The 16,931-nt window shown below is 37.2% G+C and overlaps 1 protein-coding gene and 1 long non-coding RNA gene across 2 annotated transcripts in view; both read left to right on the top strand.

Moving 5' to 3' along the window:
- The first annotated feature begins 5,080 nt into the window (after positions 1–5,080).
- Positions 5,081–16,931, top strand: part of LOC109467177 — a 33,382-nt gene continuing 21,531 nt past the window's right edge. The window contains exon 1 of the mRNA XM_019765121.1: positions 5,081–5,144. Coding sequence (XP_019620680.1) covers positions 5,108–5,144 — 37 coding nt within the window. The 5' untranslated portion in view covers positions 5,081–5,107. The remainder of the gene's footprint in view (positions 5,145–16,931) is intronic.
- LOC109467179 lies at positions 5,713–9,248 on the top strand. The gene is made up of 3 exons (XR_002140066.1): positions 5,713–5,793; positions 6,322–6,402; positions 9,162–9,248. It is a non-coding gene; the product is annotated as an uncharacterized LOC109467179 (long non-coding RNA).

Below are 16,931 nucleotides of genomic sequence, written 5' to 3'. Positions count from 1 at the left end.
AACGGGTTTCTGACAGGTATTTGTTGATAAATTTTGTAATTTTTGTTTCAACAATAGAATTTTATAGCTTTTATGTCAAGTTACTCATGGGTTTTAATGTCAATAACATCCCGTATAATTTTATATAAATTTTATCATTAAATATGCATAATTGTGTGGCGTCGTGTGATGTAGTGGTACATCACAGGACTATGAAACGGGGGACCCGGGTTCGATTCCGGGTCGTACCCGAACAAGTCCGAACATGCGCCGCGACGTTGTACCCTTGGGAGAGGTACTTTCACGACTTTCCTCACTTCACTCAGGTGAAAATGAGTACCTAGCTTCGGTTAGGGGCGTCTTATCGGATGGGACGTTAAATGGAGGTCCCGTGTTTGAGGAAAGACACACCTCAAGCACGTTAAAGAACCCACGTGAGCGGAAGTGGAACAAACCATTGTGGTCTAAAAAGGGGTAGGGAATTTTCCCGCCGAGCCTCGTAACCCCTGCTTTTCCCATTGAGTCAGTTAGTCCCTCACTACTTGTGAGGATGTTTCTGACTCAGGGAGAAGAGTTGCTGTTACAGTTACAGGCTAGCTCTATGCCTAGAAGTGGCCTATGGCCTTGCATTGAGCGACACCGTGAAAAAGAAAATAATTTATGCTAATTTGATGACGTCATTGGCGAAAATCCAAGATGGCGGACCATATCATTAAAACAAGTATATACAGGTTATTTTCCTTAAAATTTCATCAATACTTCCATTTCTTTTTCCAAAAAAGGTTTAAATGAAGGTGTTTAGCATGTTTACAATGTATTTTAGGCTTTATCATGAAAAAACTATTTTCGAAAATATAAGATAGATGATCCAAGATGGCGGATATCATGACGTCACCGGTGTTGCTATGGGCAACTTAAGACTTAGTACACCGTAATATTCTGTCATGAACACTTTTGGTAAAGTTATGTTGCATACCATTTAGTTTTCAGGGAATAACCTATCTAGACAGTTTTGGCCAATAAAATCACATTAATGTCATATAACGTCATAACGACAAACAAATTGTTTACGAATACACCATCCTTTTAAAAATTTGGTGGTCATACGACATACCGTTCGTGAGTTCTTGGGGGGGGGGGTCAAATTAGCCGTACATCCCCGGACGTGTTTTAAATATTAAACCTGCGACTGCAACGTTACGCTTTGTGCCAAACAGAAGACAAAAGGTTAAATATTCGTCCACAAGAGGCGTCATATTTAGTGGAGTATTACACCATCGTGCCTGAACAATGTAGTCCCCCGGTCAGCAGTGATAGGTACACAAAGGGTATAAAACTCTCCCAATTTATCACCTTTTATTGTTTACCTTTGCGGTAAACTTTGATCACTCGAGATAAGGGGTTCTGGTGGTGGCTTTTCAGCAAGAAGAAAAACGGTAGTATTTCATCTTGTCGTAACAGGTCGTTCCCATATTGGCCCAGCCCAAACAATACCCGTCAATCTTTCTCGGAGTATCGTTTACCCTTGCTTGGTTTTAGCTAGGTTAGCCTGTTACAGACACTCGAGCAGTTCTATAAGGAAGTTTCGACGCTCAAGGTAAGTGACATTGTTTTAAACCCTGTACACACATCTTTCTTTTGCATACATGACTGAGATATATTCTCGGTATTTGTTTTTAAAAATCGTTTAACTTAAATTTGTGACGAACTAAACTCCATGCGTAAAACCGCCGTTGGTTTGTATTTTTGGTCACAAGTACTGACTTCTAAAGATAAGAACCGGAATTGCCCGTCAGTAGAAAATCACCATTACTGCTACGTGCTTTATTCTACGAATCCATGCATGACGACAAGACACAAACCTATACTTTGCAGGGATATGTCAGTTACTTTCCTCTCAGCATATGAATCGTTTACAAAATGTTACATATAATTGTAAATCATCGTACATAAAATGGTAGCATGCTGTTGTAGATAATTTTTGAAAATGTAAATATCATATTCAACATAAATGTATGTACGTGAGATATTTCTTATATCGCTGACTTTAAGGACTGGTGAGAACAACAAATGTGTTTTCCAGTTTTTTTTTTTCACGCATTCCGATCAAGCAACTCCCATTACTGTTAGACACTGACCTAGATAGTTGATACGTACTGTATTTGTTCATTTGCCACATGGGTGCCATTTGTAATTGAGATGTGTGTTTGTCCCAGGTACAACAGACAACAATGAGGACCCCAACACTGGTCGTGGCCATCATCCTGGCCATGGCTATGGGTATGTACTGTATTCACTCTTTCTGAATATAGCGACATTTTAATAGTTTGATTAAAACGAGTGATCATTGAAAGCTGGCCTTGAAGCACAGAATAAGAGAAAGAAAATCTAACACAGTGTTTGACCATAACCATTACAGCAGACAAATCAAGCAACAATAAGGATATCTTCAGTTATTGAAGTAAAGATTGCCGAAATAATGTCACCCTTACTGGTTAAAATATTCTGTTCCCAATAATTACGTTTTGTAAACGAAGGTTCAAAGTTGTTATTCTTAAAGTTGAGATTGAGATTGACATGTTTTGGATTGACCTTGGAAAAGGGTATGATATAATGCGTGTTTTCATGTTTTTGTTGTCTTTTGAACATTCCAAGAAAACTGCAACATATAGTGACGAATGAAAAGCCTATATCAAAAATACCGGACCCCCGTCCCCCACTGAGAGCGAAATGACGCAAAAGATAAAAAATAAAGGCGATACAATAAAAACACCACAGAGAAGAAACTCAAAGATTGGCAAGCCTTTGCTGGCAAAACAAACTTAGCCTTGCGTGCACTTGTCATGCAAACAGAGATGTGTTTACCAACCCATTGTGAGGGATGCAGTAGGGTGCTGACCGGCTTTTAAAGTTCGGCCGGGCTGCTCTTACAGTTTGGCCGGGCAGCTAGGACGGCGTCTTAACGGCGGCGCATTGCTTGACGACGTCTTAACGCAATTTTATTATTTTGTCATAGCGGGGGATTCTGCCAACATAGAGAGGCTCCTGCATCAGCTCAGATTGCTAGCAGGTTAGGTGACGCTTTGCAAATTATTTTCTTTTATAGTCTCTCTCCCATTAATAAAGTATATATGTTTCACTCTTTTTTTAAATAAATCATGTATTAGTAAGCTGTTACAAGCAAAAAACTTAATGATGAATTTATTGTTGTAGAAAATGCACGACAGCTGTGACTTAATTCATAACGTATTCTATTAACATACTGTATGTAGGTGAGGAAACCATTGATGAGGCCTCAATGACTCACACCAAAGGAAAAACTGACACTAAAGAGACCCAGCTTTTGGACCTTATAAAGAAGTTGAGTCTTGAGTCGAAAGAACCGGAGCCCAGCGGTGAGTAGTTATTTATTTGTTATATTGTTTGCTTTGTATATATGTGTTTGTGGGCCTGTTTTCAAATTAATTGATTTGATTACATTTAGCTGGTAGTTACATTAGATTGAGAATAACACATTAACCTACAGAGTAGGCAACCGTGAAAGATATTAATAATTGAGGTAAATTTGACTGTAGTAGGATGAGCTACACTTTTCTATACTATGTGCCTTGCGAGTAGGTAACCATTCATAAGTGTGACTTATAAATGTTTCCATAAAGAACGCAAAATAGTAGTTAAGTCACTATTGAAGAAAGTTTTTAGCATAATACTGACCAGATCGTTTTAATGCTTTTAGGGTTTCCGAACTAGACTTGGACAAAAATGTCTGAACCAGATCAAGATCAAAACGACCCACAAAATGCAACAAGACTAAAGAATAAAAGAAACACTTCATGTTGCAAAAAAGATATACTTTTAAAAGTCAAAACAATCTCCTTTTTTTAACTTGCTGTAGACATAAACACTTTTAGCAGTATTGTCACTGAAAAGTCACTGACAAAGCTATTTGTTGTGTTAAATATGTTGTTCTTAGATACGAACTGCTGTTTTTAAAATTATACAGAATATCTTTTTAAAAGTTGAATTGACAGAAAGATTATTCTCTGTATTTTTTTTTTTATGTTGACAATTTCTATCGGCAATCGTGTTCCTAGAAGTTTTGAGAACTGTAGTTCTGTTGACTCTGTAATTAGAGACACCAGTCGAACAGCCGTGTTGTTGTCAGGCTCATGGCTTAGTAGGTCAATGTAGTCCGTGCATTGTATTTACTTGTTTGGAGGAGGTTGACTTATTTAGTTTTCTGTGCAACCTACATGTAACTGAACTTAGTTATCTTCTTGCCCAGTGGCTGACATCACATGTTAACGGCGTGGTAGCCAGATGTAGACTATAATCAATGATAGCTTACACCAAGGAGGCTAAAACTTGTCAACAAATTTTTTCAATGATTTTATGGCCCAGCTTTCGTTTTAATGTTCGAAGTACAGGCGATATTTAAAAAAAATTAAAGGTGTAAATAAAAAGATGAAACGTAATTTACAGTATACTAACGAATCCTACAATATGTTTTTAGTTTTTAATCAACTTTATGAATTGATTGATTATCACCAGTATGGTTTATGTTGCTGACTTATTCCCCTTGACTTTGCTCCATAGAAAATCTTAATTATTTGATCCTAAATGAACATGGAACTTAACCTTTTTAATTGATTCTTGATAGTATTTTCTGAAACCAACATCATATTTTTAGTAATTAACGAGTATTTGCATCCTCCGTAAACACAGATGGGAATGTGAATGGAGAAGGAGACACAGATGTAGACCCGAACTATGAGATGGCGGAAACTCAAGATCAAGATCTTACTTTAAAAGGTAAGACTGTCCTTTACTGTAACATGTCATCCTTATTGCATTCTACAGTAGCGATATTTATTAAATGTCGGTAAATTGGCTGCTGGATTTTCCCTATGATGTTTGTAATGTGATAATTACCTTTCCTCTACCGCAAGTATGAGTTATTTTCATTCCTTAGAGTACTGCATTTAGTAAGAAATAAAGCGATTCTTAAAGATTCGTATTTTTGTGAAACAATTATTTAGTGGCCTGGTCATTAATGTCCATATTCCATGTTCTATTAACTACAGAAGTCAGTGGTGAAAAGGGTCCGGATGTAGATCAGAACTACGACATGGCGGGACTTGGAGATCAAAATCTGACTTCAGAAGGTAATGATGGTCACCACGTCCCCTTATACATCACATGTAAAAACACCTAGAACACCTTTATCCCCTTACTAATGATGTGCCATTACGGTTTAGGGATAGGTGTCTTTAAAAGCGTTCATCTTACCCTAACACATGTATCTATTATCTATCCTTTGTAATAGAATGACGTTAAACGTGAAATAAAATGGTTGTTTCCAAGAACAAACACCATTTGGCACGATAATTAAAGCATACCTTCATGTTCTACCACACACAGATGGGGAGGCAGAAGGAGGCGAAGTTACTGAGCAGAACTACGACCAGTCAGAAACCGGAGAGGAATCTTTAACTACAATAGGTATCATTTTCCTTAATATACAATATATATTAGCAACTAACATTTTTTCAATCATTACATTTGAAATATCTAATGGCGGAAAATGACATTGGATGTCATTGATGTTAACCACCTTTTTTTCTTATCCAAGAGCATAATATTAGATCAAACTTGTCGTAATACGTTTTTTCGTACACCAGATATTACGTGACGTGGCAATTTACTGAAAAATACTAATTTTACCAACCAAAAAATACGGTAGTGAACAGGCCCCATATTTTGGGCAGAACTACGGCATGACAGGATTTCAAAATCAAGATCCGACTTCAGAAGGTAACGATGGCCAACCCGACCTTATTACATACAAAACATTTGTTAACACCTAATTGGTCAGGGATCATTGTCCATCTATCAAAACTGTTTTTCTTTATATTGCCTAAAGGCATCTCTGTGTTATCTACCTTTTCCAAGGGAATAAACGTTACGTTAAACTTTTAAAGATGATCGGGTTGTTTCCTTAAACAAACGCCATATCCTTAAACGCAGGTGCAGAGGAAGGAGAAACGGATGTAGAGCAGAACTACGACGTGGCAGAAACTGGAGAAAAAGATTCTGCTTTAAAAGGTAACGACTATCATTTTTCCTTACAGACAGTCTTATTAGCTACTAACATTAGAAATATCTAATGGCGGTAAATGACTACTGGCTGTTACCAAATATTTCACTTTTATTGTACCTCAACCATGCTTTATTTTCATTACATTATATTTAACTTGACGTGATCCACGAAAACATATATTTTACAAATACTACGTGAATTAATATCTATTTATAATATTCAATGCTCCATAATATATGCAGAAGTCGGTGGTGAACAGGCCCCAGATGTAGGACAGAACTACGGCATGACAGGACCTGGAGATCAGGATCCAACTTCAAAAGGTAACGACTATGCTTTTAACTAGGGATGTACGATTACGGCTCAGGAATATTCTCTTACAAGTGTTTTGCTTCGTTTACCCTAACACGACTATGTCTTTTCTGACTTTTCTAAAGGTTGTTTCCTAGAACAAACACCATGTTGCACTGTTATAAATCATATGTGCATGTTCTAACACACGCAGAAAAGGCGTCTACTACTTAACATATAATGAGAGACGATGACAATTTGCTGTCAGCAATGTATTATATTATAATTTACCTCAAGTTTTGTTTCCCTAATTTCTATTCCCATCTTTATTATTATAGATTTGATATTATGTGATTCTATAACATACGTATTTTTTGTTTCTTTTGCAGTACAGATTTTATATGAATTGGTAATTTATGGTAATATTGCTCCCTAAATCCATTTTGTTAAGAATAGGATCAATTACAGGCTAAATGTTAGGTAATTAGGTAAACGTTTTCTTATGCCTACCCGCCTACCTGCCTAAGGGCATGCAGTTGATTCCTCTATAGTCAGTGGTAGATGTTAGCTTACCTTTGGAGGATGGGGAAATTCTTTCTTTTTGCTATAGTGGTCTATGCTAGATCAAAGTTTGGTTTTACAAGTAAAAGAGAAGGTTCTTCAGAAATTTGTCTGTACAAATGTCTTCCTAATCCAGGGGATTTCTTGTCAGAAGGAGATCTTAGAGCTGACCCCAGTTTTCATTGAGTGAACAGCGCTAGCTCTGTTGATATTTCCAGTTCTTCCACAACAGGAGCCTCTTATGTTATGCCTTGGATGCAGTCCTTGTGGTTAAACCTAAGACTGATTTGAAGTGTGTTAGGCAGTTGTATTTCCTCTCTTCAGGATTTCCCCCTTTAAGTTTTATTGATGGTTTGGGTGATTTACTTCATTGTTTTACCAGGCCACATTCCAAAGGCTACATTCACTCCACTTAAATCAAAGCAGGGTAATTCTCAAACGAGGGGTCAAAGTCACAAGAGATCCAAAAGTAAACTTCTCCTAGTAAACTACCAGAGTGTGCGGAACAAAACAGCTGAACTTACGACAGTACTTGACACCTACAAGCCAAATATAGTAGCAGGTACAGAGTCATGGCTCAACCTAGACATAGCAAGTAGTGAAATATTCCCCAGCAACTACATAGCACACCAGAAAGATAGACAAACTGGCCAAGGAGGTGGTGTATTTCAGGCTAACAGGATGATCTAATTGTTACCCATAAGCCAGACCTAGACACAGACTGCGAGGTTCTGTGGACACAAAAACTCAACTTGCAGGAAGGAAACCACTGATAATAGGTACATACTACAGACCCCCATCAGACCAGGGCAATAGCCTGGATGAACTTGACAGGTCAATAGGTAAAATGGGAGCAAAAATAAACTCTGACAATGTGATCATTCTTGGCGATTTCAACACCCCTGGCATCAAATGGGATACTACTGTAGCTGACAACAGTCAGGCCTACACAGGCCAAGCAGAGAAACTACTAAACCTAATGGATAACCACGGGTTATTCCAAACAGTCCAGGAATCAACTAGAAATGGTAATCTCTTGGACCTGGTCTTAGTTGATAATCCCAACATAATTGAGAAGACCACAGTAGTCCCGGGGATAAGTGACCACGACATGGTTCTAGTGGACGTTAACCTGGCACCGAAACAAAACAGGAAACCTAAGAGAAAAGTATACATTCAAACAAAAGCCGGTGAACCAGCGATTAAGAAAGACCTAACGGATTATGCAAATAACTTTCACAAAAGAACTCTGGATATGTCAGTTACACAGAAGTAGTCAGACTTCAAAGACAAAATGAAAGACACGATGAACAAGCACATCCCAAGTAAGATAACATCAAGCAGATACAACTTGCCTTGGTTGAACAGAAGCCTAAGGAGGCACTGTCGTTAGAAGCAGCGGCTCTATAACAAAGCTAAGAAAACAGGCCAAGAAGAAGACTGGAACAAATATAAGAAAGTTAAAAAGGGAGTTCAGAAAAGCATAAGACGAGCACACTCTAAATACGTGGCAGGCATACTTGGAGAAGCTATAGTTGAAAAACCCAAAACATTCTGGTCGTACATAAAAGGACTGAGGAAAGACCTTGTCGGGGTAGCACCCCTAAAGGTGGGTAATACCATTATCAGTGACAGCGAGAAAAAGCAGAAGTACTCAGTTCACAGTTCAAAAGTGTTTTTACAGAGGAAGACACCACAGATATGCCATCTCTAGGTCAGCCCTGTACTCCTCCAATGGAATATATAGTAATTTCTACTGCTTCAAAAATGCTTCAAGGTCTCCTTAAGAAATCGCTATTTTTTTATTTGTTGCCAAGTCCATGTATGCTCCAAATTTCTACTGATGGTGTCGAAAAAATGCTTCAAGGTCTCCTTAAGAAATCGTTATTTTCTTATTTGTTGCCAATCCATGTATGTTCCATACGCCGAAGGATAAACCATGGCTTTTGGAGACAGGTCTAACATTAACTAGCTTTGTTTCACCTTTATTGTTATCACCAATTATACAACTTCTACATATATTAACCTGTTTACCATTAGTTTTTAATAAACTTGTTAATCAATAGATTAGCACCTGTATGATTTATGTCGTTGAGCTATTTCCACTGACTGTGCTTTAAAATTATTCAACATTAAAAGAGCATAAACATGCAACAGAAAATTCCTGTTCCTAAAACAAACAGCATATTGTTTAGTGATTAACGAATATTTACATCCTCCGTAAACACAGATGGGGATGTGAATGGAGAAGGAGACACAGATGTTGACCCGAACTACCAGATGGCGGAAACTCAAGATCAGGATCTAACTTTAAAAGGTGAGACTGTCCTTTACAGTAACATGTCATCCTTATTACATCCTACAGTAGCGATATTTATTAAATGTCGGTTAAGTAACGGCTGGATTTTCCCAGTGATGTTTTAATGATGTACTTACCTTCCCTCTACCGCAACTATGAGTTACTTTCATTCCTGAGAGTACTGCATTTGTTAAGAAATAGACAATAAGTGTAATTCTTAAAGATTCGTATTTTTGTAGTACAATTATTCAGTGGACTGATCGTTAATGTCCATATTGCATGCTCTACCAATTACAGAAGTCGGTGATGAAAAGGATGCGGATGTAGAGCAGAACTACGACATGGCAGGGCTTGGAGATCAAGGTCTCACTTTAGAAGGTAAGGATGGTCATCATGTTATAATTTTTATTAAGGCCAAGATGGTTTTCTTTCTTTTTTTTTTATTTACATAGATTTGAGATCATTGGGCAGAAATGTGCTTATAAAAATTATTTGCTTATAAAACATTAAGATGGCGCAGATGGCGTAACAAATACAAAACGTATAGTGGACAGAACATATAAAATGAGGTTGACCAAAATCTTGCAATGTGATAAAGTTAAACACAATGTAGAAGATACGGCGATTTGTAGAATATGGAAGAGGAAAACGCGCATAGTGTGGTGTCATTTGAGTTGAATCTGTCGAAGGGGAGTATGTTTTGAAGATGTAAGCAGGTCATGGATAACAACATTTTAGTCCTTTCATTAATGTTTAACAGTGCAACAAGTATTCTAGTGTCTTATTTGGATGCCCACATTTGCACTCAGGACTAGTGATACTGTAATATGGGAATAGGTGGTAGTTCATCTGTCTGAAAGCCAGTAAGTCTGGTTAGATGTATTGCACGATGTCCATGGCCGTGTGAGTACTGGGGATGTCTGAGTACGCTAGCAAAGCAAGACTCTAATACGTTTTTGAATGTACAAACGGAGGGATAATTTTGCGGTCTGGGGCAATTGGTTCCAGGAGAAAATGGTAGAAGTCAAGAAGGATCTTATGTATATTTCATTTTTGATGGCAAAATGGAGATTGTTCATGGTAGCCTGCAGATCATAATTGGTCTGTTTCTTTAATACCGATATGTTATTATGGCTCAGGAATTATTGTTTACACTTTAATCTAACCCTATATACCTATGCATTGTCAACTTTTACGCGACTACCATTGGTGACCATGGACAAGGACCCAGTGTCCCTATATAACGAAACTTTTGTGTCAGAATATTTGTATTTCCAAACATAATTTCTTTAAACATCATTTATGATTAGAAGTCACGGGGATTCAGAACCTGTCTGGCCGGCGCTTGGAATGATGGTTATAGACAACAGGGAGTAATTTGCATATTCCCTAACATCTTTTGCTTTAAAATGCCTCAGACAATATGAGGAAATTTAGTTTCCACTTTAAACATACTAGTTCATCAGAGACCAGCCTGTATCACTGCAATTCACTGGATTACTCTGTATTGTCTACAATTGATGTAGACAATACAGGTTATTGACTGTTCTAAAACGAAAATTTACATAGGGAGAATTGTAGGTTGTTTTTTCTGCATCTTTCGTATGTTTTCATCTTCAGGCCACATTGACTTTAATAAATGGCATCTTCTCAAGAACCTCAGTCTAGTGCGTGCGGGCGGGCGAATTAAAAATCCTGTTGATATTTTGACTTTGCGGTCGTGGTACATAGTGACATTTACGACAACGATACCCAGCAAACTTTACTCGACAATGACTGAAATGGCAAAATTATTTTGAGAGTAGCATGTTGTGTCCAAGATAAGTAATGTTTTTGAGTTCTGTGCCCTGCACAGTTGCTTAGTATAAGTTACATTTGAATTTGAATTGATTTTGAAGCTGAGAAGTAAGCGACTAAGTTTTTGTACTGTACATCAAGATCGGTTTTATAAGGCTGAGAAAACATTGACCTTTAGTTTGTTAGGAGTTTAGATTAGATTCCCTGACTTTTTTTCAATCTGTTGCTTCCTTCCAATGCCAGGGCTTCAAGCTTGTAATGAATGTAGGAACCGAGGTATTTCTACTCGTTGAATGAGTGCCCCAGACAAGGATCTGAGGTCCAATGATGCCGTGATGTTACTGATGTATTCTATCTTTGATTAATTACAATTACAGATTCTTCAAGAGATTGGAGCAACGTTTCTTTGACTTGACTGCTTGGCTTAAATTCTATATTCTTGTTTTAGTTTATGTCTAGCGAAAGTATGAAAACATAATCAAGTACAATGATGAATAAATAAGATGCTAATAAAGTGCCACCCTGAAAACTGCAATTGATTTCTTAAATGTACCAGTTTCACAATCAGAAGTAATCACCGAGGTAATAATATTCCAATACAGAGCCGTGACAGATTTAATGAACCATTGTGGAATACCGAACTGTGGTATAATATCAGACGTAATTTCTCTATCAATCAAATAATATTCCAATACAGAGCCGTGACAGATTTAATGAACCATTGTGGAATACCGAACTGTGGTATAATATCAGACGTAATTTCTCTATCAATCAAATTACAGAAATCAAAAAAAGGGAATACAAAATATCTATTTAATCTATTCATCTTTTAAATTATAGGGCTTTTTTCTAGAATCTGTGAAGTAGTTGAACTCCCTAAAACAATTCTGATTCTTCCTAAGAATAGGATCAATTACAGGCTAAATGTTAGGTAATTAGGTAAAAGTTTATTTTACTTACCCGCCTACCAGCCGAAGGGCATGCGGTTGATCCCTCTATAGTTAGTGGTAGATGTTAGCTTACCTTTTGGAGGATGGGAAAATTCCTCATTTTTGCTATGGTGATGCTATGCTATATGAAAGTTTGGTTTCACAAATAAAAGAGAAGGTTCTTTAGGAATTTGTCTTTCTAAATGTCTAGCCCAGGGGACTTGTTGTCAGAAAGAGATCTAAGAACTGACTCCAGTTTACTTTGGGTGAACAGCTCTGTTGATATTTCCAGTTCTTCCACAACAGGAGCCTCTTGAGTTATGCCTTGGATGCAGTCCTTGTGGTTAAGCCTAAGACTGATTTGAAGTGTCTTTCCTCCCTTTATGAGATATCCCTATCAGTTTTATTGATGTTTTGGATGATTTACTTCATTGTTTTTTAACAAACTTTATTATCATTTACAGTGTAACATAAAAAAAAATGGCTCGGATGTTGGAAATTAAAAAAAAATCATGGAATCTCCGTACCTCAAGGAATCTATTTTAGTTATATATATGATAAAAAATGCAATGAAAAAATGGTAAGGAAAGGTTATCAAAATTGAAAATATGCTAAACGTATTGAAAACTAGAAACCTAGTACCTAAGAGGGAGGGGGTGTCGTCACTGAATGCCATCCAGTAAATTTCTAGCGACGACCGATTTATGAATGATTTACGGACCCGGTTCTTTCACCTGTAGAGTAGCCAATTACCACTGATCCGGTGGCACAAGACGTACGAAAACACGTACTTCACAACCAGTGTTCGTCGATATAAAGCGCTTATACATTACAAAGAGAATTTTCGTAGGACTGCCATTTCTTTAGTTTGCAGCATGTGTTCTATTACTTTTGTACCTCACTACTTGCGTCCAGATTTGGGACGAACAAATGTTACTTTTTCGCCGCAGTTTTGCATGTAGTGGTTGCTTCGGCAGCCTTTCCGCTGACGCAAACAAACACACAGTAGTTTGAGGTTCCACATTTCTTACAACGTTAGCGCTTGAAGTTGCTGTGGTGTTTTCCAAGTTTGTTGGTCAGACAACTTGGTCTGGTGATGTTGTCTTTGTTGGCTTGTTGTCTGTCATTTCCCTCCATTTTTGTGTTTGGCGGCCCGTCTTCGATGGGTTGGGTTTGCTTCACAAATCTCGGCTTCGCTAGGATCCGTTCCTTCCCGTATTAGTCACTCCATTAGCGCAAGTGCAGCCTCATTTGAATGTGTAAAGCTTAATGTCTACAGTCCCATTTCGATTCGTTCATCAAAGTAGATTTTAATAAGATATGATTTTACAAACTAATTGTGAAAGTACTAGTACTTAGTACGGAAGTAAACAAGAATTAAAGAAACAATTACGCGCTCTGATTGAGTTCATGGCATTTACATGAAACAATGTGCTAATAGCCGCTAGTCGGTGACCTGTCAGAAGCCCTCTGATTGGTCCTCGCTTGAAATCTACTGGATGTCGTATAGTGTACACGGGGGGAGGGGCAGAGCTAGCTGTAAAATTTCATGTATCTCAAGTTTAGCGTGACCAATCAACTTTCAATTTGGAAGTAACTTAGATGAAATACCATAGATTCCAAATAATTACTTTTTCCTTCGAAAATCTGCATAATTGATAATAATAATAGACCATTGTGATAAAATCGGCCTAGACCGGACCCTTCCGCTTAGAATTGTTTTGAAAACTTTCAAAGAATGTGGAGAGATATACATGTACCGATTCATTTAAACCTACTTTCTGTGCATTGTTTACACCCGACCTTTACTTTGTAACCCAATGGGAAGAGTTTGGTCTCGGGCTTTAAAGTTTAAAAGTGTCAATCTTTACCCAGCGTCATGACTGTGAATAAAATTGTTTTCGCCCGTGCATCTTCACTCAAGGAAATGACAGGCAATTATCTTTAATTATGCATAGCGGGCAGACGGCAGCATGTATCCATTCAAATCCTGACTTTATCACAAGTCTTTGTTTTTAAACATTTGTTTATTACTCTTCGAGTGGACGGTTCTAACTTTGAAATGTAGTTTTATTGATATCAGCTATTAACTTGAACAACAGACTTTTACCGAAGAGAGACGAAAAATATTTCAATGTGTATTGGCTTTTATGGCTCCAAACATGCACCTACATCCATGCCCCTTATCTCCCTAAACTTCCTTGGTTTTTTTAGTATACGTAGTTTGATATGGGCCAAACGTTAATCAAATTGTGAATAAAGTAGTGACTTGGCAAAATTTTCTACTTTTACATTTTGGGTAAAATATAATAATAAAGGAATTAATGAAGGATGACATCTACAACATTCCCTCTGGGGCCTATGAAACGATACACATGTATTGAATTATACTCGTATCTACTTAACTGTAAATATGATTATGTTTGTTGTGTTTGTTTTGGTGAGTCATTGTCAACCATGTACTGTTAAAATGATGTTTCAATACATGCCCTCTACAGCTAGGATTTGTATAACAATGCAGTTCTGACCTTCTGTGGCGTCTTTGTTTCTTAATTTTGATTTGTGGTAAAGCAAATGATTCTCTACGTGCTTTATTGTAAAATTTGTGTATTTGTATTGATTTTTCTTGTGACTGCTTTGTTGTTACCGTACTTATAGATGCAGTGTTGTACTGGTACGCCCAGTTGTAAGTGTATTTGCGTTAGGAGATTTTTATTTTATTTTATCCGATTCTCTTTGGTTTCTTATTGATGTTTTTGCTTTGGTCGTTCTGTATTGTGATACTTGTGTATCTTTATTTTGTTATGGGGGCGGGGTCTGTGTTGTTGCTTTAAGCTTTTGTGGCTGTTTTGTTGGTACAGTACTTGTTAACCTAGTTTTTGTAGATCCAGTTTTGTTTTTTGTATGCAAAATTGTGCTAGGATGATGTTTGTTTACCTGGCGTTCTGTGGTTTCTTAGGACGTTCTATTTTGCCTATGCTTTATTGTGATACTTGTATTTGTATTTTGTTCTTAAACTTTTTAAAAACTTGTTTTGATGTTTTAGCATTTGTAGCTAATTTTGTTGTAGTCACAGTCATTGTAGTCGTTGCGTTGCACTTCAAAACTAGATAATATTTATGTAATGCGTTAAGTGGTTAGGATAATGTTTGTTTACGCCACCATCTGTGGTTTCCTAAAACATAATTGTGCATGTGTATATCGCCTAATGTTTGTCTTGTCGGGAATGTTGTAACGTTTGTCTCTTTTTTTTTTACTAAAGCCTTGTACAGTTACAGTACCTGTAGACCTGATGTTGTATATGTACATTCCATGTATAAGTTACTCATGCTCGTGTAAAGCAGGTAAGAGGATGTTTGTTTATGTCAGAGTGCTCTGAAGTTGTTGCCTTAGCTTTTTCGTCTTGTTTCATGAACAGTGGGATTGTGTAAAATTTTGAATGTCTCCCTTTTTCAACTCCCTATTTCATGAATGTTTATGTATGGTTGTTTACGGTATAATTGAAAGGCTACACTATGTTTGTGCACTTGCATATTGTACTTCTATTGATTAATATTCTATATACATATGTTTCAGCAAAAAAACGCAAACCAAACTCTACAATTGTCATTCACAGACTATAATCAAATGTATAGAAAAAGTTCATAACGAACAATGGCTATTTTTTAAATTGTCATCATCTAACTTCTTCCACGTTAAAAACCAGTTTTATGATATAATGAGGTAGGAAGGAAGGTTATACAGGCTGCTTTGAATTCAAGTGAATTATTCTAACCTAGTCTTCACCGGGCCTTTCTACGGGAGTAAGGATCGTAGAATTCGGCAAAAGGGAGAGTAAAATTTACCAGGAGAAGGAAGGCCGCGAAAGGTAACTGGTCAAACCTTAAGGCGGCCAAACTCCCCTGGCGAATATATATATTGCAAGGGGAGTTTGGAAAAAAATATATACCTTAGTTAGTCTGGTAGAGACTAATTATTCCACTCCCCCGACCAAACTTGGACGACGCTTTTTCAATATTGGTACATTTTAACCATGTTTGGCATGGGGTAGGGGTACGTTAGGGGGAGTATGCTTTGCTTTCAGGTGGTACATAACTACGTTTAACCCTACCTAGACGGGGGGGGGGGCTAAAAGTGCCCGCGGCAACTTTGATGTCACCTAGCGTCTGAACGGCTAGCCGTAGAACGGCCAAACTTGGTGACTTTTCATAGAATATTGTTGGCAACAATTCTCTATCATTGGAATAAGATAATAATTTTTTGTGCTGCCATGGCAACGGGTTTCTGACAGGCATTTTTTGCTAAATTTAGTACTTTTTGTTTCAACAATAGAATTTTATGGGTTTTATGTCAAGTTACTCATGGTTTATAATATTAATAACATCCCATATAATTTTATGTAAATTTATCATTGAATATGCATAATGTATGCTAATTTGATGACGTCATTGGCCAAAATCCAAGATGGCGGACCATATCATTAGAACAGGTATATACAGGTTATTTTCATTAAAATGTTATCAATACTTCCATTTCTTTTTCCAAAAAAGGTTTAAATGAAGGTCTTTAGTATGTTTACAATGTATTTTAGGCTTTGTCATGAAAAAAAAAAACTATTTTTGAAAATTCAAGATTGATGATCCAAGATGGCGGATATCTTAAATATGCATGACGTCATTTTATGACGTCACCGGTGTTGCTATGGGCAACATAAGACTTGGTACACCATAATATTCTGTCAGAAACACTTTTGGTACAGTTATGTTGAATACCATTTAGTTTTCAGGGGAAAACCTATTTAGACGGTTTGGGCCAATAAAATCACATTAATGACGTCATAATGACGTCATATTACGCCATAACGACATAGAAATTGTAGATATGATAAATTTTACTAGTACACCATTCTCTGAAAATTTGGTGGTCATACGACATACCGTTCGCGAGTTCTTAGGGGGGGGGGTCAAATGAGCCC

This window comes from Branchiostoma belcheri, unplaced genomic scaffold (genome assembly GCF_001625305.1).
Source record: "Branchiostoma belcheri isolate BF01 breed outbred unplaced genomic scaffold, Haploidv18h27 scaffold177, whole genome shotgun sequence".
NCBI lineage: Eukaryota > Metazoa > Chordata > Leptocardii > Amphioxiformes > Branchiostomatidae > Branchiostoma > Branchiostoma belcheri.
This window is presented reverse-complemented; position numbering and strand designations above follow the sequence as displayed.